General features: G+C 42.3%; 1 protein-coding gene across 1 annotated transcript; it reads left to right on the plus strand.

Annotated features, from left to right (window-relative positions):
• The first annotated feature begins 2498 nt into the window (after nucleotides 1-2498).
• LOC145416698 (ankyrin repeat and BTB/POZ domain-containing protein 1-like) lies at nucleotides 2499-27596 on the plus strand. Its single transcript, XM_080285634.1, has 6 exons — nucleotides 2499-2678; nucleotides 2804-2867; nucleotides 4091-4332; nucleotides 6300-6461; nucleotides 18967-19167; nucleotides 27390-27596. The coding sequence occupies exons 1-6, from the start codon at nucleotides 2499-2501 to the stop codon at nucleotides 27594-27596; spliced, it is 1056 nt and encodes a 351-aa protein (XP_080141760.1).
• Nucleotides 27597-27790: the final 194 nt, after the last annotated feature.

A 27790-nucleotide genomic window follows, 5' to 3' on the forward strand; every position in this document is an offset into this window, starting at 1 on the left:
CATAACTTCCTACACTACTGAAACTGTGTGGGATGGTGATATGATGCTCAGTATAATGGTAAGGCCAGTCAGTATGTGCTAAGTCTTATATAAAGTTGAAACAGGTGTAATGTTAGCAGGAAAGTAATGTATAAGTTGAGAAATAGTGTAAGTTGAAAGAAGTGATATCAAAACTACACCCACTGTGTAAATCTGCAAAAATATGACACTCAGTATAACACTCTGGTCAGTAAATATGTGATAGCAAGAATATAAAGTGGAAATGGGTGTAATGTTAGCAGGAAGGTAACGTATAAGTTGAAAAATAGTGTAAGTTGTAACAATTGATGTCACGAGTACACCCACTGTGTAAATCTGCGAAAATATTACGCTCAGTAGAACATTCTGGTCTGTAAGTATGTGATAGCAATGATATAAAGTGGAAAAGGGTGTAATGTTAGTAGGAAAGTAATTTATAAGTTGAATAATAGTGTAAGCTGAAACAAATGATATCGCGATAACACTCACTGTGTAAATATGCGATAATATAACACTCAGTAGAATAGTAAGGTCTCCAATTATGTGATAGCAATTATATCAAGTGGAAACATGTGTAATGTTAGTGGAGAAGTATTATATAAGTACAAAAATAGGTTGTAAGTTGAAATAATAGTCATAGCGACTTCACTCTCTGTGTTGTTATGCGCTATTATTACGCTAAATATTATCGTAAGGCCTGAAACTATCTCAAAACAGTTCTCTAAAGTGGAAAAGTGTATAATGTTATTAGGAAAGTATTACGTAAGTTGAAAAAACACAATGCGAGTTGAAACAACAGTCACAGCGAGTTCACTCACTACGTAAATAAGCGCTAACATTACGCTAAATGTTATCGAAAGGCCTGTGAATACGTAAAAACAGTTCAATAAAATGTAAAATGGTATAATGTTATTGGAGATGTATTATGTAAGTAGAAAAAATGATATGTATCATGATTCAGCAATGTTAGCGAATCATCGTGAACAGTTTGGCCGATTTCGCTCGGTTCGCCCGATGGTACAATGCTTATTTCACCTCTATTTTTGTATAAAATCCAATTTACTCTTGTATCACATGTTTTTATGTTTGTAATAAATACATATCTACTTACTTTCATTGGTTTCCCAGACTTATAATACCATAGAAAACGTGAGAGCCTCAGACCACCTACACAGAACACGGTACCAGGTGTAACGAAGGTTTACCTGTTTAGGCCACTTATGGACCCCGGTGAACACTTTCTTGGTGATTGACCATTGTTTCTGACCAAAAGTGAAAGTTTTAGCAAAAAAAATTTGGGTCCAAAAATGGTCGGGATTGGGGGGTACCAGTGGTGAAAAAGTGGTCGGGACGGGGCGGGTTAAGTGGGTGCAATGCATGTCCAGAGGGAGTTGTATAGGTGTTTTTCTGAGTTAGGGTCCATAAGTACAAGTCCGGAGGCTGGGCCCCAATATCTGGACAGGATCACTATCCGGACATGCCTTTGGCTCTATTACGTCGGATATTGGAGGGATTACTTATATATATATATATATATATATATATATATATATATATATAATTATCTGTCTACCTATGAATCAATCTATCTATCTATCTATATTTCTATCTGTATATGATATACAGTACAGTATATTCAGCTTATCTACGATCGTCAGTATTAATAATGACTTTACCGCACCTAATGGACAAAGAGGGGATAGGGAGGAGGAGGGGGTGTGGGATGTCTCAGGCAGGAGTGAGTGTGGCTGACACACTCACCCAGTATAGTCTAGAGGTGGTATGGGTAGTAGTTTGGGTGGGAGGGGACACAGAGGCAGGATCCAATGGGGCAAAGGGAGGTGGAGAGATGGCATGGGGAGGGGTCCCCTCCCCGATACCTCCTACCACCTGGTCTCTTAGTTTTCATCGCCTTGGTACCATTTACGTCATAAAAGTGGTGAGGTTACGGCTCTCCAGTTTTTTTGTATCCCTTCAATTGTCAGACATAGGACTGCACGTACCTAGTCCAGAAACCAACGAGTATCGAACATAGTGCCTTAGGGGATAAGGAGGATTTCAAAACCAACAATGGCTGGTTTCATCGATTCAAGGCTGGTGCTGACCTCAGCAGTATCACAGTGCATGGGGAGACAGTGAGTGCAGACCATTTGATGGCAGAGGACTGCCTGATGCATTTCAGGTCAGATGCTGAGGGTGACCTAAAAAAAATCCCTCTCCTAATTTACCACTGGAAGAATGCCATTGATAGTATTACTGTGGTGTGGAAAGAGGTCAAGTGGAGGATCCTGAATGCAGTGTGGTGCAAGGTGTTACCTGAGTGTGTCCTCTTGTTCGCTGGGTTTCGTTATGTCGAACAGATCTGCAGGGACATGATTGACTTCTCCCATGAGTTGAGGTTCGAGCAGGTGGTTGGGGAAGACTTTCAGGAGATGCGTAACATCCACACCTAAAATGTCTCCAGTCAGGAGCTGATGGAAATGAAAGAGCAGATTGCACTGGGAGAGGAAGGTGGAGAAGAGGTGGGAAAGCAGGAGGAACCAGCAGTTATGTTGGATCTGAAAAGTATTGAGGAGTTTAGGAATGATGGACTGGCATTCAGGAAAAGGATCCAAACCCTGCCAGGAGTGATGCAGCTTGCTGTGCAGTTGAGAAGTTGTGTATGTACTGTGAGCTACCTGCTTACAAATAACAAGCAGCAAGGCATTGCTCTCCTGCAGCCCCTACATTGCTTTCCCAATTATTCATTACCTACTCCCGATGACCTTGAGTGGGTGCATACCAGCTGTCCCCGAGCCTCAGGGGGGGACCCATGGTGGTTACTCAGAATGACCAGGAACCCACTTATGGTGAGTTGGAAACTTTTTTGGCTTTTTTGGGTCGATGGCCCTTTATCAAAAACATAATCTATTGAACCCTTGTTATTATTGCCCCACTGTACACACTGAATTGCTATTTGATGGATTGTCACATTATGTAACCCCATCGTACAATTAGGCCTTACTATATTTGCTATCAGCTCTTCTTCTGCTTCTTTGTTTTTTTCTTCAGCACCTTTATTCCCCAATATTATTCAACCCCTTCATTCTGAGGATATCATCTTTATTATATTCTTCCCACTCGTTGACTACAATAGATCCTTGCTATGACGGACTAAATGGGGAGAAGCCTGATCTGATGAAGCCAATAGTCTGTTGTATATGATGATCCCCCCTGAGGTTGGACTTCAAGCACACCGATATATGAGTGCAGTAGCATATTCTAGTACTAAAAATGAAAACTATACCCACCTTACACTAACTTGGTCCATAATTTTGCCATTATGCTGCTTATTTCACATCCTTGTCCTAACACTTCTTCATGACTTGTACAGAATTACTGTACTCTGTTATTACAACTATCATGATGGGGAGAGGGCAATTTCAGGCCAGGTTAAAGTAAAAAGGGTAGGAAACACATGTCCTGTGTCCCATTGCACCCCATTTAATGGACATTGTTCATTATAGCTACGGAAGCTCGGTAGCCTTCATAGTGTCTGTTCAACCCAGTGTCTGCTATTCCGGGGTACATTATATTGGGGGTCTACTGTATTGTATTCACTGTAGGAAAGGCACCTGATAGCAGAGAATATTAGAAATAGCATTGTTATCAACTGTATTATAAAAGAGCTTTCCCAGATTGAATGAAATTTTCTGGTGGTAGCAAGCATAAATACGGAAGACATCATCATACCTGGCCAGGAAACTCAGCCAACATTCAAGCTGATAACTGCACAGTGTTACAATTCTTACTACACATATTAGATATGTTACAAATTTTATTACATATATCTTATGCATCTTTTCCCCAGCAGTTTCCAGCAACTCTTGGTTAATAATTTGTTGGGTTTGGCACTTGATTTAGATTCCAGTTCATAGAAAATCTCAGCATTACCATGTCCAACCCAGCATAGCAGTGTCTTAAGCAAATGCGTGGTGATATTTTTATGTACAGTATGTACTGCACTGTATGTAGCGTAATGTTCAAGAGGTAAAGTGTAATTGTGAGACTGATATGGCTTACCCACTGCCAGAGATGGGTAAGCAGGGGCTGGTCAATGTGACGACAGTGGTGGTGGAGCCGGATGAGTCCTGCCCTTGTGGACCCTGGGGCTCAGAAGGTGTGGGGGCAGACCTTAGGGAACTCACCCAGGCCACCCTCCCACCACACCTACGTTTCTGGCCCACTGAGATGCCCTTCTGCCATACACAGGACCACGCACCCTTCGCTGATGTCTGCTTCGTTATTGACGGCCACTCCTTCATGTGTCATAAGGTTGGAGCATTTTAACCCAAAGGTCATACCTTCCTTAACTTTATACCTCACCTAATCACACATTCACTTATATTATCCATCCACCTTCTTATTGGCTGTCCTTACTTCCTCCCATCCTCAGACTCACAGACATACATGCATGTCACTACTTAATTCATATCTTCACATCCATATTCTCTTCGCAGGCTTAATGTATGAGCTTATTTTACCCATTATTCAACACACACCCTACTCCACATCTTTCATGAATCTCTTATCCTTGCTAGGTGACACAGCTTGAATCCATTTAGGTCCAAAATGACTTGCCCCACCCTTACAGATTAATGGTAGTGGCTGCAGAGAAGTGTGTCTCTTTCTTATGGGTGTTCTCTCTCTTATTGTGACAGGGAGATGGGTTTGTAGCCTAGGAAAAGCTCATTTTGTTTTCTCTGTGTCAGCCCACTGGTAACTAGTTATTCAGATATCTTGTACCTGGTATTTTAAGATTTTAGCATTCATAATTTTTTCCAGGTTATGATATAGTTACAGTGACCTTTTTTTGAAACAGCTTTGTAACATTTCAGGAATAGAAAGAAGGGAGTAGGGTACAGAGATCTTTTCTCATTCATATCCCCAAAAGTGATGATATCTAGGGTTGGTGGCAGTACAGTCAAGGAAGAGGGAGAGTGGCCATGTGCAATTTACCACAAGGGCATGGGAAGTAATTCCATCTTGTGCAGTGTTTGTAATAAATGGGTGCACAAGAGATGTAGTGGTATTAGAGGCAGACTGCAAGATAATGCTGATTTCATGTGTGCGGCGTGGGGGGGAGAGCAGATAGAGATTGTCAGGCATGAAAGGATTGAACTTGTTGGAGAGTCTCATGAGTGTCTGGGAGAGTTTTGTTATTTGGAAAACATGTTATGTGCTGGAGGTGGGGCTGGAGCTAACTCTATGGCTAGGGTGAGAAGTGGTTGGAAGAAGTTCAGGGAGCTGTTGCCTCTCCTGACATTGAGAGGGCTCTTCCTACATGCTAAGGGGTCTTTGTATGCAGCATGTGTTAGGAGTGTGATGCTGTATGGTAGTGAGACCTGGACAGTAAAGGAAGAGGATATTCGCAGGCTAAACTTACAGAAATAACAATGATTAGGTGGATGTGCACTGCATCCCTGCATGCAAGGCCTGGAGGGGCTGGGTTTATGATGGAAGAGGTGAGATGTAGTATGGAATTGGAGTGTATTGGTGATGTGATGAGGAGAGGTAGATTGAGATGGTTTGGGCATGTGGAGAGGATGGGAAATGATAATTGGGTGCAGAAGGTGAGAAGTGTTAATATTGGGGGTGGGGTTATGAGGGGTAAACTGAGAAAGACATGGGACGAGGTTATTAAGTGTGACCTCATGGTTAAGGGCCTGAACAGGGAGGCTGCCATAGATCGAGCAGCATGGAGAGCCACCATTAGGTGACCAAGGCTGATGCATGCAAGCGTGTTGGAGTCTTCAAAAACGAAACAAAATGATCCCCCCAGTATCACATAACCTATCTATCTATCTATCTATTGCCTGACGCCTCAATCCCGTTTGGGGTGGCCACAAACAAATCGCCTCCAAGTCGCCCTGTCCCCCGCCATTTCACTGCCCTGCTCCCAACTCACACCCCCCTCTCTCATATACCTCTCCACCCCATCCCTCCATCTCATCCTCGGTCTCCCCCTCCCTCTTCCACCCTCCACCTCACTCACATACACTCTCTTCGTCAGTCTTTCACCCTCCATCCTCTCCACATGGCCAAACCATTATATTCCATATGAAATCATATAGCCATTTTCTAGATCTTCTTACCACGTGACACTGGGAGGCCGTTATTATGATGCTGGATGATAATGATGTTTACCTGGACAGGTATATTTTAACTTTGTATAATCTTTACAAACTGAATTAATTTTTCAGATGTTTGTATAATCTTTACAAACTGAATTAATGTTTCAGATGTTCTTTTGCACCCGGAGTGAGTACTTCCGAGCACTGTTGAGAGATCATTTCCATGAAACTGAATGGCAAGACTCTAGCCTCCCTGTCATCACACTGCATGATGTCACCCCACAAGTGTTTGCTGTTGTTGTACACTACCTCTACTGTAACCAGACTATTGTGAGTAATTATATAAGTTCACAGTGAGGGACAAAGGTTTGCTTACTGTTGAATTATGTCTGCTTCACACATTGGGTGTCTATGTGTCACTTTCATACCTGATGCATATTTAAGAGTCATATATGGAGATAAAAACATACCAAGTCTCTCCCATTATTGCATTACTGTATTAGCCAGCATAGGAGAGTGACTGAATATTAGGTGAACATTAGTCTTCAACTACAGTATATAAAAGTAGGCTATGTCATATGGTATATTGTTAAATGTACATATTTTAGTTCAGAATTGTTGCTTAATTTGTGAAGATTAAGTGATGGTCTTTGAGAGAGGATGAAGTCAGTGAACGTACAGCGAGGGTGGATGGTGAGGAATTGGAAAATGTGAGTACGTTTAAGTACTTGGGTAGTGTGATGATTAAGGATGGAGGTTTGGAGGGTGAAGTGCTTGAAAGGGTACTGCAGGGAAGAAAGGTTGCTGGTTCCTTGAAAGCAGTGATAAGAAACAGGGAAGTGAGCATGGAAGTGAAAATTTAACTACATGACAGTATTGTGATACCAACACTAGCATATGGAAGTGAAGCTTGGACTTTGCTGGAAGGACACAGTTCGAGAGTGAGAGCAGTGGAAATGAGTTATTTAACCCCTTAAACGCAGCCGAGAACAGTCGAACCCCCCCCCCCCCGAGTGGCAGGGTTGCATCACGGTCTGAGTACCTGTAGGAAAATGTTAGCCAAAAATCAGAGATTAACCCTAGAACATTATACTTGGTATGGCAGATAGTACTTACATTCAGCTTTCTCCAGAGACAGGTGTTGAGCCTTCGTGGACTACCCAAGGACTTGTGGAGACTTGCAAAGTTGGGTAACCAAATCTTCACTTTCACACCTCCAGCAACCCGGTTTCCCCTCTACCACAGCCTCATTCTGTCACAGTAAACTTTATACTACAACGTAAAGGTAGTTTGGAATCCGTATTTGTACAATAAGCACTGAAAATAAGGCTAAAATCAACGGAGCGTACGGCCGACATGCACCGTGGCGGCGGTCTTCCTGTCACTTAACAAACATTTCCATTTTCACAGCTAAAAAAATGTATACTACATTATTTTCAATCATATTACTTCCCAAAAGATCACCACGGCGCGCTTTTTATTCTGCCTTACGCCCGCCACTTTATTCTCGTTCCTGTCGGCCGCTTGCACTGACTGGGAAGAGCTAGAACTCGCCATAATGTCACTTTGAAAGCCTGCAGTAAACTGACGCTAAACAGGGGCAAACCGTGAGAAAAAAAGCTAGTGTTACAACTGGGGAAACAAGTGTTTCCTATTAGCATAAACTGCTTGTGAGAGGAGAGCGCAGATTTACAGTTCTGAGCGCTCAGAGCGCTGCCATGTATCACAGCCAGGCTGGCCGGGCCGTGGTGGGGGGGGGACGGGGGAAAAACGCGATACTTGGCAACAACTGTGGTCAGTAGTACAAAGGTAAAGTATGCTAATTTTAGCTAAAGGGTGGTGGTACTGATAGACAATACCAGCTGGAGCCTGCTTGCCCGCGGTTATTCAAAATTTACTAGAATCGCAAATGCGACGTTCCGCCGTTATGTCCTTTTTGTCGAGCGTCGCAAACGAGACAATCCGTGTTTAAGGGGTTAAGAGGAGCCTGTGGAGTCATCTGGAGAGACAGGCTGACAAATGAGGATGTAAAGGAGCGTTGTGGTGTGGATGTGGATGTGATAGGAAGCGTTAGGAGGAATACACTGAGGTGGTTTGGGCATGTGGAGAGGTTGGAGGGTGAAAGACTGATGAGTGTATGTGAGTGAGGTGGAGGGGGGAAGAGGGAGGGGGAGGCCGAGGATGAGATGGAGGGATGGGGTGGAAAGGTATATGAGAGAGGGGGATGTGAGTTGGGACCGGGGCAGTGAAATGACGGGGGACAGGGCGACGTGGAGGTGATTTGTTTGTGGCCACCCCAAACGGGATTGAGGCGTCTGGCAATAGATAGATAGATAGATAGAAGTTTCTTTTTTCTTCTTTTATAAATAACAGAAAGGAGAAAGGAAAAATAAATGTAAAAAAAACAAATAATAATCCCTACACCAGATTACTGGTGTCCTCCATTCATTGAAAATCTGCAACTGTTGGACTTCAACAGGTGTAGGTTGAAGTTTTGGGGGGAAACAACTCTGGGGAAGTGAGTTCCAAAGAGATGCAGTTCGAGGAATGAAAGAATTCTGATAGGCAGGAGTTTTGCAATATGGCTGTGTGACATTCCAGTCACGAGCGCTACCAGATGCCCATGTAGTGCATGGGAAGGCATGGAGAGGTGTCACAGTGGATGCAACTTCGTCTGAGCATTTGCCATAAAAGTATCTGTAAATAATGCAAGGGAGGCAACATATCTTCTTACTTGTAGGGGAGGTAGTTTATTTATAGTAGCAGGGTTATTAATAATTCATATGGCATTGTTCTTAATTTTATCTACTGGTGGTTGTTTTAGTGCAACCTCTCCACATCCATTCCTCAAGGGTGAGCAGTATTGCAGCTGAGAGAACACGTGACTGTTATAAATTATAGCTAACTGTGGGTCAGTGAAGAAGTTACGGATTCTGTACAATAATCTAAGTTTCCTTGAAGCAGTTTTAGCAAGTGATCTGACATGAGAGGTTCAGTTGAGGGCACTGTTAAATGAAACACCGAGAATTTCAGTCCTTTTATAGATAGGAATAGTAGTAGCATTGAAGGTAATATAGGAATCAGGCAATATCTGTCTGTTAGTAAATTGTATATATAGTATTTGGTTTTACTAGCATTAAATGAGACAAGGGCATTTTGTGCCCATTCAGTGATCTTAGATAAGCCTTGATTTATGGAGATTGCTGTACTGAGTTGTGAGTTAGAGTTATTAAACTTTGAGAATGGGTATTTAACTGTGATTGAACTGTGGAATGTTGAGTCATCTGCATATGAATGAATGGGATTATGGGTGACACATAAGGGATCATTAATATGAATTAGGAATAAGGTTGGAGCCAGAACTCATCTTGGTGGCATGCCGGCATTTACCCGTGGTGTGCGCAATTACCTTTTTTTATCAAATCCTGTGGTGTGCCAAAAACGAAGGAGAAAAAGTCTTTTTTTTGTGGTTTTTGTTTAATATAAACTTGAAGATAAACATCCAGGGCATCATCTGGTGAAAAAGAAAAAAATTCTCTCTCTCTCTCTCTCTCTCTCTCTCTCTCTCTCTCTCTCTCCGTTTTTGCGTAGGGCCATGCATAAGTTTACGTACGGGAGTAGTGAAAAAAAAAAAAAAAAGTTTTTATTTATTATGAACTTGAAGAGAAACATCCAGGGCATCATCTGGTGAAAAGAAAAAATTGTCTCTCCATCTTTGCTTAGCACCATGCGTAAGTTTGTGTAGGGGTCGAGTTGTTTACGGTGATGCACGGCCAGCACTGCCTGAGCTGTGGCCCGCAATGCAACGCTTCCCAGCCTTAGCTGTGGCTCACAATCCATAGGTTAATTGAGTGGAAAGTGGAATAGACATCATCTACTCTTTCTTTCTGTCACTGAGATATGAGGAAATCAGAGGAACAAAAGACGTTAGTCCATAGCAAGGGAGTTGGGTAGCAGGGAATGGTGCCACACTCTATCAGATGCTTTAGATATATCAAGGGCATCTGCATAAGTTTCTCAATGTTGGGCAGTTGATTAATGGATGGCATGAGTCAGGAGATTGAGTATATCAGTGGTGGATCTTTCGTGGCAAAAACCATACTGTCTATCACTAATTAAGTTGTTGGATTCAGGATGTTTAACTATGTGCATATTAATTACAGTCTCAAGTACTTTACCAAGGGAAGACATGATAGCTATTTGTGTATCATCATAGGGGTCAGAGGAACTTCCTTTCTTCAGAATTGGGTGGACATTGGCTTGTTTCCAAGAATTAGGGAATACTGTACATATGCATAATGCATAGTTTGAATAATTTAGCCAGAACAAAGGCAAGTTCTGGGGAGCACTTTTTGAAAACAATTGGAGAAATTCCATCTGGGCCTGGAGCTTTGTTGGTGGTAAGTTGTCTACAATGGATTTTACATATCTAGTCTGTATTTCAAATGGAGCAATTTCAGGAGAGTCAAGTTCTGGTACAGGGCCATTCTGGCTGACCTCCTGTTAAGTAGAATTTCTTGCAAAGGTACTGGGAAGGATGTTTGCTTAGCCACCTGGGTCATTTGTAATGTTACCATCTGAAGGATTTAGTGGGCAAATGGGTGATGACTTGTTAAAGTTATTATTGAAAGAATTGAGAGTTGACTAGATTGTTCTATTGTCATTAGGATTGTGACTTGGAGGCGTTTTGTCTGCGGCCACCCTTTGCGGGATTAGGGCGTCGGGCTATAGATAGATAGATAGATAGACATTAGGATTATTTAATAATTTAGATGCTTGGCTGTGAAGAATGTTTGTTTTAGTGACATTTATTACTGCTTCTGTATGGTTTCTAGCAATTTTAAATTGACTGAGCAATTCAGATGTTTTGTATTTCAAGTAAGAGTTATAACTAATGATTTTTGGGCCGTTGCTCTGGCACAATTGCTATCAAACCATATTGGGGAGTCCAGTCTTTTAGTGAACTGTTGGCGTGGTATGAACAATTCCATACCAGTTTGTAATAAGTCATTAATGTGTGACTTGATAGAATTGATATCACCAGAGAAGAAAGACTGTCATGGAATATCTATGTATCGATTGCCAGATGCCTTAATCCCGTAAGGGGTGGCCACAAACAAACCACCTCCATGTCGTCCTGTCTCCTGCCATTTCACTGCTCAGCTCCCAGCTCACACACCCCTCTCTCATATATCTCTCCACTCCCTCCCTCCATCTCATCCTTGGCCTCCCCATCCCTCTCCCCTCTTTCACCTCATTCACATACACTCTCCTTGTTAGTCTCTCACTCTCCATCCTTTCCACATACCAAACCACCTCATTGTATTTCTCCTAACATTTCCTATCACATCCACATCCACACCACAATGCTCCTTCACTTCCTCAATTGTCAGTCTGTCTCTCCATGTGACTCCGTATGTTCCTTTCAAATAACTCATTTTCACTGCTGTCACTCTTGACTTGTGTCCATCCAACAAGATCCAAGCTTCACTTCCATATGTTAGAGTTGGTATCACAATACTGTCATGCAGTAACTTTTTCATTTCCATGCTTACTTCCCTGTTTCTTATCACTGCCTTCAAAGAACTAGCAACCTTTCTTCCTTATTGTACCCTTTCAAGCACTTCACCCTCTAAACTTCCATCCTTACTCATCACACTACCCACATACTTAAACACACTCACCTTTCCATTTCTCCTCATCCAACCTCGCTGTACATTCATTGGCTTCAGTTCTCTCGAAGACCATAACTTTACTCTTCCCTGCATTCATCTTTAGATTCCGTTTCTTACACACTCCCCCAAACTCATTCACCAAGCCTTGCTGCTCCCCTTCGTCTTCACTTAACAACACAGTATCATCTGGAAACAACAGTACAGGGATGTCAGCAAGATAACTTCTAAATCCATCCCAGTCTGCTTTATCAAGATGCCATCTGGTCACCCTGATAGGTTTTTAACGGGAAGGTTTGGGGGTACTGACTACAGAATTGAGGCATTGATGAGATTATTGTTGGAGGATCCAAGTGGTGGTAGTACATCTATCCAGTACTGCTCTGGATTATTTGTCAGGAATAGGTCCAAGAGATTGGTGTTATGGTCAGGATTATCTGGTTGGTTGCTTTAGCAACTGTGTGAGATTAACACAGTTCTGCAAACAGCTCACTTTCTAGATCAGTATTATCTGTCATGGCAAAATGCAATTAAGTGAAAAAGCCATAAACAGATTAGTGCTTAAGAGTTGACTGAACAGCAGGGGAGTTGATGGTCAGGTGTGTAGAGAAGTGGCATGTTGTCTGGAAAGATATGAGTTTGATCCCAGGCTGGGGTAGGCAGCAGTTTGATGACCAGTACTTCTTTAAAACAGACTTTAATAGTCTTTCACAAGATTCCCCGACAGTTTAATTCATCATGGGAAAAACAGTCATTAGTGAAAAGGTTACTAGGGTTATATATGTCTAACACTTGCAGTTTGAAGTGTTTCCTCCAAGATGAATAAAGTCATCTTAAAATAGCAAGATTAACACAGAGAATACATCATCAGATTGAAGGAGTTATCTGGAAATAGCAAGATTAAAACAGAATACATCATCAGATTGAAGGGGTTATGTTGAGGAGGTATAGCCCTTCCCATGTCATCATTTACAACACACCAAAGCAGTTTTCCCATTATAGGCCACATGTTGCTGATGTCACACATCACTGCCACTCTATTCTTTTGGGGTCCACCATCTACTCAATATAGCATAGGCGGAACTAGACGGCTATTCTGGGGGGGGCCAAGCAAGAAAGGGGCGCCTGCTAGTAGCCAGCTTATTTAGATTTTAATTACTTATTACATATATATCTAATTCTTATCATTAACTTTTGGAAGGTTAGGTTAGACATACAGTGAACGTTTTCTATAGGAAAACGTTCACTAACGTCCCTATCTCTCCATGTGATTCCACATGTTCCTTTTAAATAACTCATTTCCACTGCTGTCACTCTTGACTTGTGTCCTTCCAACAAGGACCAAGCTTCACTTCCATACATTTGAGTTGGTATCACAATACGATTGTGCAGCAACTTATTTCCTTCCGTGTTCACTTACCTTTTTCTTATCACTGCTTTCAAAGAACCAGCAACATTTTTTCCTTGTTGTACCCTGTCAAGCACTTCATCAAACCACACTTCCATCCTTACTCATCACACTGCCCAAGTACTGAAATGCACTCACATTTTCCATTTCCTCATCGCCTAACCTCATTGTACGTTCAGTGACTTCATTTCTCTTGAAGACTATAACTTTACTTTTTCCATTATTTATCTTTAGATTCCATTTCTAACACACTCTCCCAAACTCATTCACCAGGCCTTGCAGTTCCCCTTTGTCTTCACTTAACCATACAGTATCATCTGCAAACAGCAGTACAGGAAGTTTTAAAATGTTGCCCTCTCTCATTAGGGCTGCTCCAACTTCCACTGTGCTACCTTGTATCTCCTTTATAACTCCATCTGTATACAGACTGAACAGCCATGGAAACATGACACATCCCTGTTTCATTCCAACATTCAGATAGAAAAATTACTCAGTTCGCTATCCACACGCACTGCAGCCTTAGCACCCTCATACAAACTCTTCACGGCATTCGACAACTTCCCCCTTACTCCATATATTCGTAATATTTTCCACATTCCTTGTTTGTCCACTCTTTAATGTACTTCTCCAAATCCATGAAGGCCACATGCAACTTGTTTCCCTTGTCTAAATACTTTTCAACTAAAGACCTAAGGGTGAATATCTGATCTACAGAACCTCTACCCTTCCTAAAGCTTTCCTTGTCATCTCCAATTTATTCTTCAGTTTTTGCCCAAACTCTGTCAATAAGTATCCTACAATATACTTTGCCTGTTACACAAAGAGGACAAATGCCCCTATGTTTACAATACTCTTGTTTTATGCCATTTAGTTTGTACAGAAGAATATAGTAATTATACAGTACATACTTTCTCAGTTATCTGACATAATAGAGCCAAAGGCATGTCCAGAAAGTGGATCCGTCTGGATATTGGACTTTTTCCCTGGCCCCCCTTCGTACATAACCTAACTTTGAAAGCCATTGTAAAAGGCCACTAGAGTACATCATACAACATTTGTTCCTGTTGTTTAACACTTCTCTGTCTGGTCAAGCAGACTTATAAACCAGAGTCAAGCAATTACCATGGTCAAGCATGGAAAAAAATACTCCTTTAAGATGTGGGATATCAACCATCCTGCATCAGTCTTACCCAAGGTCTCCCGCTTCATCTCCAGAATCAGCACTACCCTCTTCCTTTTCTGTGGTGGAGGGGCAATCATCACACCCCCTAGGAAGAGGCATGCAAGGAATAGCAAAACCTGAAGCAGGTAGGGCACATCCACAAAAGCCAACACGTGCACCTACATAACAACTGTCTGAGGGGAGCTGTTCACTGCACAGTTGCCATGTCGGAACTGGGAACGACCGAGGGTGTCTTTAGCGGACGCTGGGCGAACTACCTAGCCAGACAATGTGGACCTATCGGGCTATTCTTGCCCGCTGGGCAAAAATGTTTGTGCAGCCATAGTTCCTGTCCAGACACAAGCATTTTGTACAGATAAAATGGAAGAACTATTGAGATAGAATGGAAAAATGTACGAATACAGTAATCACTCCAATATCCGACGTAATAGAGCCATAGGTAGGTCCGGTTATTGGTTTTGTCTGGATATTGGGCCCCAGCTTATGGACTTGTACTTATGGACCCTAACTCAGAGAAACACCTATACAACTCCCTCTGGACATGCATAGCACCTATTTAAGACCCAAATCACACCAATAAGGCACATAAATGACTGAAATAAATGCAAAAGAAACATAAAATGAGGGTTTAGAAGTATGTTCATACATTAATAAACATTTTGGTACTTATGGACCCTAACCTAGCCTAACTCAGAAAAACACATTCCTACTGCACATGCATAGCTACTAACACCCTATTCACACCAATAAAGGACTTTAAAGAGTGAAATGAAGTAAGTATAGTATGGAAAAAAGTACAGTATGAAACATTCTGCCTACTTACAGCAAGTCCCTGGCCACCTTGATGAATAACCGCCTCCTCTTGGACTCTGACAGTAAGAATGATTTCCTGAAGCACTTGCAGTACACTGTTCCTGAAGTCTTACACTGAACTTAGTCAATAACACACAGAAGTCTGTTCTCTTCACAGTGTGCACTTTTGTCTAAATAATGCTCCATTGTAACTTACTAAGTGTTGCACTTTAACTTTTCCCATTCTTTTCATTTTCCAAAGCCAAAACAAACAAGTCTATTTATGTTAAATTTTTTTTTATAGAGTCTTTTCTCTCACAACATTAAATCCTTAACACAACACACTGTTTTTTTCACTGCACAACACTCAAAATTCCCGTGTGGTCTAGTGGAGAAGTTCTTGCTGTTTATTCACTGTCAGAGTCCGAGAGTATCACTGGCAGGCGACCTAGGGGTGTATCGCTTGGTCGTGGTGATGGCGTACCCTCTGCAGAGGACTCTGAAGACAGCCGCAAACTCACGTCGAGCGGTGACTCCACCGTGGCTGATGTGCTGGGCTGTGGCTCGGAGCATGAGGGCCTGTCTTGGGGAGGCAACGGAGTGGAGCCAGGGCTGGGCGCAGCGGGGGTCACGGGCCTGCAAAAACTGTCAGTGGTTGGTTGATGCAGTGACCGACGATTCTGACGATTGACGATGCGCTGCCTGAAAGCACGCACTTCCTCCACGAGTCCCAAGGGCCCCATCTCCCTGTTGGAGTCCGGGTGTTCCAGGTAGTCTAGGACGAACTCTAGATGTTCCCGGAGTGCGCTCAGCTTGGGGATGGCTGGAGTAGTGTCCTGCTGAGAGGAGTCCCCATCATCGTCGCCTTCAGCGTCGGAATCTTCAAGTTCGGTACTGACACCTGCAACCGAAGACTCGATCTCGATATCAGACAGCATCTGATACCCAGGATCGCCCTCGTCGTCATCCAACCACTCACGAACATCGTCCACATCTACATCGTCGCCGTGCATACGTAGCCGTGCATGGAAGTCATCCGCGTCAAATCCTAGAAAATCGTACTCCACATCCGTTCCGAGAAGCAGACGAGACCAACCATTTTCCAGAGTTTTCACAGGGACTTCCTTCCATGCACTAGCCCAGTTGTACAGCGCAGACTTGATGTTGTAGCGGCGAAGGTTTTCCAAAGTCCGCTTGCCTCGTGTGTCCCGTCCCTCCCTGCGCTCGTCCTCGTCCTCGAGAACAACCATCACCTCGTCCAGGAACTTGCGACGGTATAGGCGCTTTGTTGCCACGATCACTCCTTGGTCCATTGGTTGGATGAGAGCAGTCGTATTAGGTGGCAGAAACATGCACCTAATATGACCATTTTCAGCAACCAAATCCTTGTCGCACGGGTGGGCAGGTGCATTGTCGAGTAGAAGGAGGGCCTTTACCTAGTCGCGCGGGATTCCCAGTGTCTTCGTCTGGTAATGGATGACCTCCTTGACGAAGTGACGGTGAAACCAGTCTTTGAAGATCACAGCTGTGAACCATGCCTTCAAAGAATGGTACCAGACGACAGGAAGGACATCCATCACCCCACGAAGGCACCGAGGCTGCTTTGCGCGGCCAACAACAACGGGCTTAAGCTGGTGCATGCCGTTAGCACTGGCACAACACAAAGCAGATATCCGTTCCTTGGAAAGCCTGCGACCAGGTACACGCTTCTCCGTCTCCTCGGCTAGAGTGTTTGTTGGCAGCGAGTGATAGAATAGGCCAGTTTCGTCAGCATTGTAGACTTGACCGAGAGTTAGGCCCTCCCTGTCGATGAAGCCTTTCACCTTGTGCCGAAACTCGTCAACTCCATCCTCATTAGCGTCCAATACTTCGCCATGTGCTTTACAGTTGGTAAGGCCATGCTGCAACTTGAATGTGAAGAGCCAACCCTCGGATGCCTTGAAGTCTAGGGCGTCGTGAAGCCTGGCGAACTTCTCAGCAGCAGCCTTCAGCTCCGTTCCACGTACCATCACACCAGCAGCACATTGTTGTCAATACCAAATCAACGTGGATCGGTCGATTTCTGCAAACTTGGGGGTAAACATAACCTTCCTTTCCACGTTGCGTTTGCTTCTCGATGAGAAGCCAGCCGTGTACTGCATGAGTTTGTCTCGGGACCTTTTGATATCGAACAAAGTTGACCGGGCCAGGTTAAACTCGTGGAGAATGTGGGAAGAAGACCACCCCGCATCTACCTTCTCCAATATCTCCCTCTTCTTCTCCAGAGTCAACACCACTCTCTTCCTTTTCTCAGGAGGCAGGGTCACCATCACACACCTTAAGAGGAGGCCCGAGAGCAGCAGGTAGGGCACCACCACAAAAGCGATCACGTGGGCAGCCATTACGACGAGTGTGCACTCGCGGTGAGAGACAGGCGGAAAGTAGGGAGGATGCAGCGGCGCTCTATCGGACGTCGGAGGAATGATGTGCCAAAACAATGCTGTCCCGTGGCGCGCGCAGTAAGTTCAAATTACGAACGGGAAAAAATAGTTTTTTTTTGGGGGGGGGGGGGGGATCCCAGGACGATTATATCCGGGTAGTGGGATGTTCGGTTATTGGGCTTCCGGATATTAGAGTGATTACTGTATTTGTTTTGAAAAGCCAGATTGCTGCATCCGGGTAATGGATTGTTTGGAAGATGGACATCTGGATAATTGGGGGATTACTATGTATCTGCATCTATATGTATATCTGTATCCATATAAATAGATAAATAGATTGGTAGATCTATCTATCTATCTATCTGTCTTTATCTGTTGCCAGATGCCTTAATCCCATTAAGGGTGGCCACAAACAAATCGCCTCCACGTTGCTCTGTCCACCGCCATTTCATTGCCCTGCTCCCAGCTCACACCCCCCTCTCTATATATACCTCTTCACTCCATTCCTCCATCTCATCCTTGGCATCCCTTCCTCTCCTCCACCTCACTCACATACACTCTCCTCATCAGTCTCTCATTCTTCATCCTCTCCACATGGTCAAACCACCTCAATGTATTTCTCCTAATGCTTCCTATCACATCCACATCCACACCACAACACTCCTTCACATGCTCATTCGTCAGTCTCTCTCTCTATGTGACTCCACATGCTCCTCTCAAATAACTCATAGATATTTTTTCTTTTTCTCATAAAAGTGGGCATGAACCCATTCAAGTCTGATGCTCATGCATCACTTTCCAGGTGCAGCTTACTTTTACATCCATAAAATTTGGCAGCATTTTTACACAATGGAATTATAGCACCTTTTTCCTCAGCTATAGGCAGTGGTGAGATGGACTTGCTGGCAAATTTTGATCATGGCAGCCATTGCTGCATTTCCTTATGTGCCATCACAATACACATTTTAAGGTAAAAATAGTGTTCAGCTTTTTAAAACTTGCTTTTTTATTAGAGGCTAAAGAGTAATACATATATTTAGTACAGATGGTTTGGCATGTAAGATGGAGTCAGGACTTTGGGGATTTGCATGATGTGTAAATGTTTTACCCATTTAATTGGTCATGTTGTTGATAAATCTCCTGCTTCTATACGAGTACTGTCTCTTTCTTTGTTTTCTGGATCTAACCTAACCTTATCCTAAGATGGTAAAAATGGTCATGATAATAATGATGATGATTGTGCTGCTGCTGCTGCTGCTGCTGCTGCTGCTGCTGCTGCTGCTGATGATGATGATGATGATGAGGAGGAGGAGGAGGATGGTTATGGGGGTGGTGATGGTGATTATGATTTCTTTCTCAGGTGAGCCTAGAAAATGCCATGGATGTTATGATAGCAGCAGATATGTGGCTGGTACCTGGCTTGAAGCGGCAGTGTGGTGTTTATCTTGGCTCCCGATTACACACAGACAATGTCATATCCATCCTTCGCATGGCCAGACTCTTTGAGCTGTCTCGGCTTGAAGACCAGTGTGTTGCATTCATGGCTAAAAATCTTGACCAGGTAAGTGTTACTTCAGCACAGTTAGGCTAAACTTTTCGTATTTTAAAAAACTGAAGGTCAGGTCATTAGCAGAGGTCAGACAGTGATGAAGACAGTTCCAGAACTGTATGCAGTGCAGCCTTATTATGCGATGGGGTTGTGTCAAGTGAAGACCAATTACATAATGAACTATTACATAGCAAGGTCAATATATCCTGGGTTCAGTGGGGTTAGGAAGGGTGACCTCAACTGCGAAGCCTTAAATGACCTAAAAAAACTCAGCCTCCCACCTGAAGTTTGTCTTATGCCAGTTCGAACCATCGCCAATGGTCCCCCCACCCCACCCACAGGATGGGGGACAACGGGAGGGCCTGGACAACCACTCCACAAAAAAGATACGATATCACGTCACTTAATATCACTGCACTATTTGTTAAGAGCATGCTCTGTTATTTGATGATAGCAGTGGTGTTTCAGTGGTTTTAAATGCACAGGATGAAATGAAAGGCAAAGATCACAGCCCAGCCAGTGTAAACACTGTCCAGGTATCATTGCTCAGTCAGCTGTGTAGAGGCTCAAAATGGGGCTGATGGTTACCTAAGGTTGACACAATTTCCGGGTCACAAGTTTCAGTACTTCACACACACAAAAAGTATCGCTTTCAGTTAATATAGCACACTGCACTATTATTTAAGCACTTGCACCGTTATTTGGTGATAATTTATGGAAGAGTAGATGCCCAAAATTGAGATGATGATTATGTAAGATTGACACAGTTTCAAGTCACAAGTTTCAGTATTAACATGCAAAAAAGTATCACTTCACTTAATATTACACATAGCATTATTTCTTAAGCACTTGCACTTTTACTTTGTGATAACAATGGTGTTTGAGTGGCATGTCATGCACTAACTATAACGAAAGGCAGCGATCAAAGCATTGTAAACACTGAGTAACCATTTTAGCTTGTATGTGTTACCATGTCCACATGAGATTCTCGGAGGTGGCCATCAAAAATATTGTTGTAGCAAAATTGTTATTAATTTTTTAATGTTGTACTGAGGCAGGGTATATTTTTTAAATTATCGTTATAGTGATTTATTACACAGTGAGGCGTCGTATAGCAAGACTGCACTGTATAGGTACCTCTCAGGTAACATAAGGGTTTCATTTTTAGAAATACTGTATGGAAACCAGTCTTACAGTAGCCAGATATGATCCATCAAGAAACTCGAAAGTGGAGTTAAACAGCTTGCAATCACACCATATTCAGGATATGAAAGTATAGTACTGTACAGTGTACGTGTATATAGCTACAGTTTAGATAAATTGTACTGGAAGCTAGGCAGTGGATATTGTTATGGCAAATGTAATAGCACCTTGCCTCCCACTAAAGCATACTGCCGTTAAAAAAAAAAAAAAAAAAAAAAAAAAAAAAAAAGTCATGTGATATTCAGAGTTCAAATTTTCCAGCTAATCTTCAGCACAGGTAATTTTTTTGCTCTTTGAAGGGGAAAGGTCTGCCATAACTATAGCTGTGAACTTTGTAGTTCTAGCTGCAGTAGCTTCATATCACATTATAATTTTATCCTCTGAAGTGTTCATCTTCAAGTTTTGTTCCACTACCACTTGCACGACCATCACTCTGGTGTTTGGTAGACATTACTGTCAGTGGCACTGTTGCCTCATGCAACTTGCAGAGTTAAGCAGACATACAACCACTAAAATGTGAGTTGCTGCAGCACTTAGGTGGTTTGCCCTAAGAGTACCATGTATTTTTGCATGGTTGATATGCAAAGTAGTCAACAACCATACACTGACATAAATTTTGCTCATTTTCCTTTACAATTTATTATTTGGAGGGGATCAGAGGTGGCCACTAGAATAACTGTTGTGAAAATACATGGTCCAAAAATGCACTATCGTAGGATGTGTAGTTGTGTACAGGAACTGAGACTACCTCCACACACAGGAAAGGAAGGCTCCAGTACAAAGTCAGCAACTGTGCACAATAAAGAAAGCAGGGAGTCAGTTCATCACACATCTGAGAGAAGCTGGTTTTACAAGAGAAGTGATCATAATGTGGCTGTATTATTGATCATGGGAGAAATAATCACTTATAATACTGAAATGATGAGGAAGGACCAAGTTGTAACTACAGTGCAGTATTTAGTTGATAAGAGAATGGTTTTTTGGAAGACTGTGGCATCTTGAGAGATGAAGTGAGTTTTTGAGGCACTAGGAAAAAAAAAATTACCCCAGTCATAATATTGCAGATAGGTCTGAAGCCAGGTGTGCCAAAACCCCATCTCATGCCTGTTGTAGTGACTGTTGTGTTGGATGCTTAGAGAAGTACAGTGAGTCTTCGAAATACGAAAACCTGAAGTACGAATTTTTGATGGTACGAAAGCGATGAAAATAGGACAAATTCCACACTATGAAAATATCTGTCTCGATGATACGAAAATCAATACGAAAGGAAATAGAGATAGCCCGATTATCCAGACTATATGGTGTGAAGAGGTGCCTGACTAGTCCAATATCATGATTAAACTGGCAGAAACAAGACACAAATACTGTTAGATTGATTTATTTACCATTAAATGAACACTTGAAGCAGCAGAAATTCAATTCATAATCCTCCAGCTTGTTTTTGTATTTTTCTGACAACTATCAGTTTGGCAAATTACATTCTGAAAAATTTCCTCCTTGTTATTATCGTCACTTTCCCTTATGATTGTTTCCAGCGCAGTGGAAGAAACTCACCGTGCTCAAAGATGGATATTGTTTCCCAGTTTCCCAACTGAAGGTTAGGTTAGGTTAAATTATTAGGTACAGATAAGCTCAGTTAGTCCAGGTGTAGTTAAACACTTAGGGAAGAACAGTCCTTTCTGCCATTATGTTGATGAAATAAACAGTTGTCAACACCAGAACAGCTAAAAACGACGGGGAAACAGATTTAACAAGAAACATTTATATACCATCCCAGAAATAATATGAACAATATAACAGACTATCAGGAAGAACTGATTTGGTAAGGTGCTTTTACTGCTTAAAGTGAAGCGTATGTTTAGCTCCCTCAGTGGCTGTTGGTTCAGAAATTTGCGTGCTTCTGTGGTCAGTCTCAGGACCATTTTTTCAAAGCTCTAAAATCAATTTCTTTTTCTTACATATGTGAAAAGACTTGTCTGGCACACCTGGCTTTCCCCCCCCCCCCAAACCCATCCTGTGATTTGTTATGATTTGTGAAATAATTAATAAAATTAGGATGCGTGCTGCATTAGCAGGTAAACATCGGCAAAAACATCTGGGATGAAGTGAACTGTGAATGCCTGACTGCTTGGGATGGTAAAGTAGGGTCGTGTTAACACACCAGTGACCTTTGTTCTCTTCCCATAATTGGTCGCAGTTTTTTATGGCTCGGCCTAACTCAGCGTCACTGACACCGGTACAGTAAAGCGTTGTTCAGGGCCAGCAGCTATAAAAGCGATAATGGAATATATTACTGTTTGTGTCAGTTCTCTCTCTTTCATACACACACATAAGAATGAACAAAAGAATGAGTAGTAAGTGTACACTATCTTTAAGGAGCAGAAATAACTGTGCTCACTCAGTCCAAAATACATTGAGAAGAGCGATACCGAACAACGAATGTGGAACTGAATTCTAACCTATGAGAACATGTGGGACGAAAGATTAATTGTCTTTCTGATTAGCAAACATTTTTGTTCCATATCGTCTCCTAAATTTGTGAAACCCATAATCTTTCATGTAAGCATACAGCCTAAAGACCTTACCAATTCAGTTCATATTCCTTTAGTTTGTCTTCTATAATTTTCTGACTATTTTGAGGTTGGTAAATTATGTTCTCTTGCTGAAAAAAACTTACTCAAAATTAGGGCTTATGTAACATAAGCATGTAAACATCGGCGAATACATCTGGAGTGAAGTGAACGCCTAACTGCTTGGGATGGTAGAGTAGGGTCATGTAAACACACCAGTGACCTTCGTTCCCTTCCCATAATTGTTTGCAGTTTTTTATAGCTCGCCCTAACTCAACGTCACTGAAACTGAAACAGTAAAGTGTTGTTCAAGGCCAGTAGCTATGAAGGGGTTAATGGAATATTGTATGAAAATTCAAAATGGGCACAGTGCTGTGCACCGCGCTCACTTACCGACAGAAAACAAACTAACCCCTCTCTGGTAAACAAATTTTCGCCCGCTTCTCGCTCTCAGTTGAGTCCACGTCCCTCCTCTCCTCCTGGCTTCGCTGTACATGAGAATATTTTCGCAGCTCTTCACCTTTTTGTATTGTTTCACCATGCATCCCAAGCGCCCTGCATCATCTCCAGCATCGGAGGAGCCCGCTGCAGAGAAGAAGTAGCACAGTAGTCTAACTTTGGAAAGGAAATTGGAAGTTATAAGACGCCATGAGGAGGGGCAGGGAGTGTTGGAGATTGGGCATGCTTTAGGCCTTGCAGCTTCCACCGTTGGGACTGTGACGAAGAGAAAGGAGATGTACAAGGAAATGACCACCTCCTTCTCTACAATTGTATACAGGTATTGCGTACTTCAAAACGGGGGGAGGGGGGGGTAAAGTTTAGATGGGGGTCCAAGGGGGTCCTGGGATGCATCCCCCCATTTCTGTGTATATTTCTATGGGAAAAATTGTTCCGATACACGAAATTTTGAATTACGAAAGCTTTTTTTGTCCCAATCTCTTTCGTATATCGAAGACTCACTGTAGTTGGAAAAGTTAAGACTTGAGTCATTAGTATATGAGTGCATGGGGTTAGTTATGCAGCTTACTTTGCTGATGAATAGGAGGAAGAGAGTTGGTGAATTGACAAAGCCCCGAGGAACAGCATTAGTAACAGTTAAAAACAGTGGCTGTCTACAGCAGCAGCCACAGAATGACCAGAAAGCATGAGATAGTGAATTAATTAGGAGGTTAGAAATAATAAGAGGACAGTCTGGGGATTAAAGGTTTGTGCCAACCTTGGTTGAAAGGCTTAGAAATGTCATATGAAGTGGCCAAGGTTTAATAAAAGTCCCAATGGAAGGTGAGCTAGAATCTGAAAGAAAAGTCATAAAATCACCAGTGGAGCATCCCTGATGACACCCATGCTGACATTTAGGAATAAGATTAAAAGAAAAAAGTTGCATCAAACTCTTGTTACTGGAACTGTCGAAACATCCAAAAGATTAAAAAAAAAAAATGGTGATAAAGGTTGCAGAATGGTTGTCTTTTTTTTGGGGGAGGATAGGCTGAATGATTGCAAATTTCCATGAAGAAGGAAAGGTGCAAGTAAATGTACTCTTGCTAAGGATTTGCCTTAGGTAGAGTGCAGGCACAGAAGCCCAGTTCTTGAGAACTATAGCACAAATTTCATTAGAGCTATGTTTAGCTTTGTAGTATTAAGGCAAGCATAGGCAGAATGGACATCTAAAGAATTGTTAATTTCAGATATGACTGAAATTAGTTGGTGTAAAAGATAGAAGAGTAGAACTAGGAATATTCATAGTAGAATTAGAGTAAAAAAAAAAAAAAAATAGCTAAGATTTCAGCTGTATTAGAGAAGGAGACACCAACAGAGCTATGATAATAAAAAGGAGAATAAAGTAAGATGGTTAGAATGGTTTTGTAGCAGAAGGCAGAGTGTGTGTAATGGAAAGCTCATTGTACATAGAATGGATGAAATTGCTTATGGCAATATGAAGACTCAATTTAGCATGATTCTCAATGAATAGTGCATGTGATTGAGAGGTAAGTTGGTGTTGGTACCTTTTCAGAGTCATCTTATGGACAGTGTTAGAATACAGTACCTGTATCAGATCAAGAATTTATTACATGAATGTTGATATAAGCATTAAGAGAATTATATTGAGGTGGTTTAGCCATGTGTAGATGATGGAGAGTGAGAGACTAGCTAGGAGACTGTATGTGAGTGTGGTGGAGGGGAGGAGAGGGAGGGGTAGACCGAGGATGAGGTGGAGGGATGGCTTAGAGAGATATATGGGAGAGAGAGGGGTGAAGTTGGGGGGAGGTTAACGAAATGGCAGGGGACAGGGTGACATGGAGGTAATTTGTTTGTGGCCACCCCTTATGGGATTAAGGCATCTGACTATAGATAGATTGATAGATAGATTGGTTGATGGATTTATGGCATTAGTCATGGGTTAAGAAAAAGGAATGTACTCCTCCATGCCTGTGACAGTAACCTCTGCAAAGTCATTGTCGTAGTGCCTTAGGGCTTCCCAATCAGCAGTGGGATAGTGCAACAAATTCCACTTTTTACAAGTTCACAAACCTTACTTTAGTGGTAGGACAGGTTACAAAGACCAGAGTGCGATTGGATGAGGCTAAGAAGGAAAGATTGACAGAATAAGCAGGAGAGGTACGTCTGTTGGTTTAGTGAGTATTTAAAGCGCTCCAGTCGGCTTGACTGGGTGTAAGTTTATATCCAATGGGTGATCGGGGTTTATTGCTTACATAATTCCATTCAGGGATGAGTGAGGCTGGTTACTCTGATCTTAAATATCAGGACTAACTCGCCTAGCCCTCGGCTTCTGTGCTTCTCATGGGGCAACATAAGATTACTGATGGATGGATGGATGGTACAGAAATACAGGACCTGTAGTAAGAAAAAAGCAACGTATGTTGGAACTCTCCGCAAGATGGTCAGGGGCATGGATAGCTACAAACTGCTCAAGGCCATTAAGGATGGTAATTGATCTAAGCTTGATCCCCAGGTGGATCTTTAAAAGGAGAAAAGAGCCAAATGGTGGTGGTTAACTCAGTGTCCTGTAGAATGGAGATAACTGAGAAGATAGTAATGGAAGGAATGTTTTCCTTTTAAGATGTAAGGTTGTGAAAGAATTTTGGGTAGTTAGCAGCTTTAGGGTAGAGGTAAATAGCACAGGTATATGTAGTGAGAATTTGGAAGGACAGTGTTGTCAGTGCAGAGAATTCAGGTTGTCAGAGTGTAGAGAATTCAGAAGATTCAATTTGGGGAACACAGGAACAGTCCAGGTTGTTATGCATATACATGCAATATAACATCTATTTGTGGCTTGAAATGAACTTGGAGAAGGTAGGAGGGTACAGAGAAGAGTTTGCTTTCAGCAACCTTAGGGAGGTGAGTCTCAATAGGAAATGGAAAGTAGTATTGTACTTAGAAGGGGAGAAGTGGTGTTTTCACGCAACACAGTAATTTTTTTGCTAAGTAAGCAGTTAAATAATGAAGATGTGAGGTTGAGTGAGGAGAGGATAAGCAAAAATGAGAAGGAGGTATAAAGTAGGAAAGTTTGTAAGAGTGCAGTAGATGACTTGAACTGAGTAAAGCTAGCAGAGATGGGTTGGTTGCACTTCAGCGATAGCCATCCATCCATCCATCATCTAATCCTATGTTGCCCCATAGAGGAGCATAGGAACTTGAGGCTAGGCAAGTTGGTCCCGACATTTAAGATAAGTGTGAGCAGCCTCACTCATCTCTAAGTGGTATTATGCTAGCAATAAACCCCAACCATCCCTTGGATATAAACCTACACAGGTCCAATCTAATTGGAGCACCTTAATTACCCACTAAACCACCAGGCGCTATAATTTAGTTGTATGGTTACCACCCAGCATAGTAAATTGTTTCCTGGTGTACAGGAAACCATTTGGCTTGTCACTCAGTGTATAGTCACCCATACGCAGAAAGAAGAGGAAAGAATGAAGGAAAGAAAGACAGAAGAGAGAGTGTAAAGGCACCTGAAGGCAGAAGAAAGAGGAAGGAATGAAAGAAGGAAAGACAGAAGAGGAAGAATGGAAGAGAGGAAAGGGCAGACACCCAAAACAGCACTACATCGAGTAAGTGGATGGTGAGCACCCAGGATTAATTGTGGGGTAAAAGACATGTAGCTTGATAAGCTACTAGGTGTCATTTCCTAAATAAACCACATTAAAGAACAGAACCAGGTGAGGAGTCTCTTTGTTTTTTCGGTGGGTGGCCCATTTCTTTTAGCCTAGATAAATTTTCGACAGCACTTCCAGTTGCAGTTGTACAGTTCATCCACTTTAACTTATTGGAGAATTTCATGATATTGCAGTTTATTTCCCAAAGCTCAGTGGTAGAACATGACATCATTATGCCTGTACATCCATTCCCAAATACTTTTTCATGGCTAGCTCCATATTCTATCATTAATCTAAGTTAAAGTGGACATAGTGTAATACATTATGTTACTATATCCCACAGGTGGTTGAGACACAGGAGTTCCATGATCTGGTTGTAGCTGATGCAAATGAAGTAAGGGCAAGGGAAGAGACTGATTCAGTTGCAGTTGTGGACGACCTTCGCTACCACATATCCTCCGCTGTCCTCACTGTTTCAGGCATTACAGAAGCTCGCACCAAGTTGTCTGTTCTTGAGGCCTTGCTTGATGAACTGGGCATTGAGGCTTGAGGCTGCTATAGACTGAACAGTGCATTTCTTGAGGCACAGCAATCTTCCTACATGTTACACTCCTTCCGTTGTCACCACTTTTGCATTAATATCTGCCATCTACATTGATTTCCTGCTAGGGTGGTCTTATTGAGGACTGGTGTGATGGTATTAATATAGTTGTTTTTGTGACATATTGATGGGTCATGTGGAAG

Source organism: Coenobita brevimanus, chromosome 107 (genome assembly GCF_032717465.1).
Source record: "Coenobita brevimanus isolate Jiangsu-jjx chromosome 107, ASM3271746v2, whole genome shotgun sequence".
Taxonomy (NCBI): domain Eukaryota; kingdom Metazoa; phylum Arthropoda; class Malacostraca; order Decapoda; family Coenobitidae; genus Coenobita; species Coenobita brevimanus.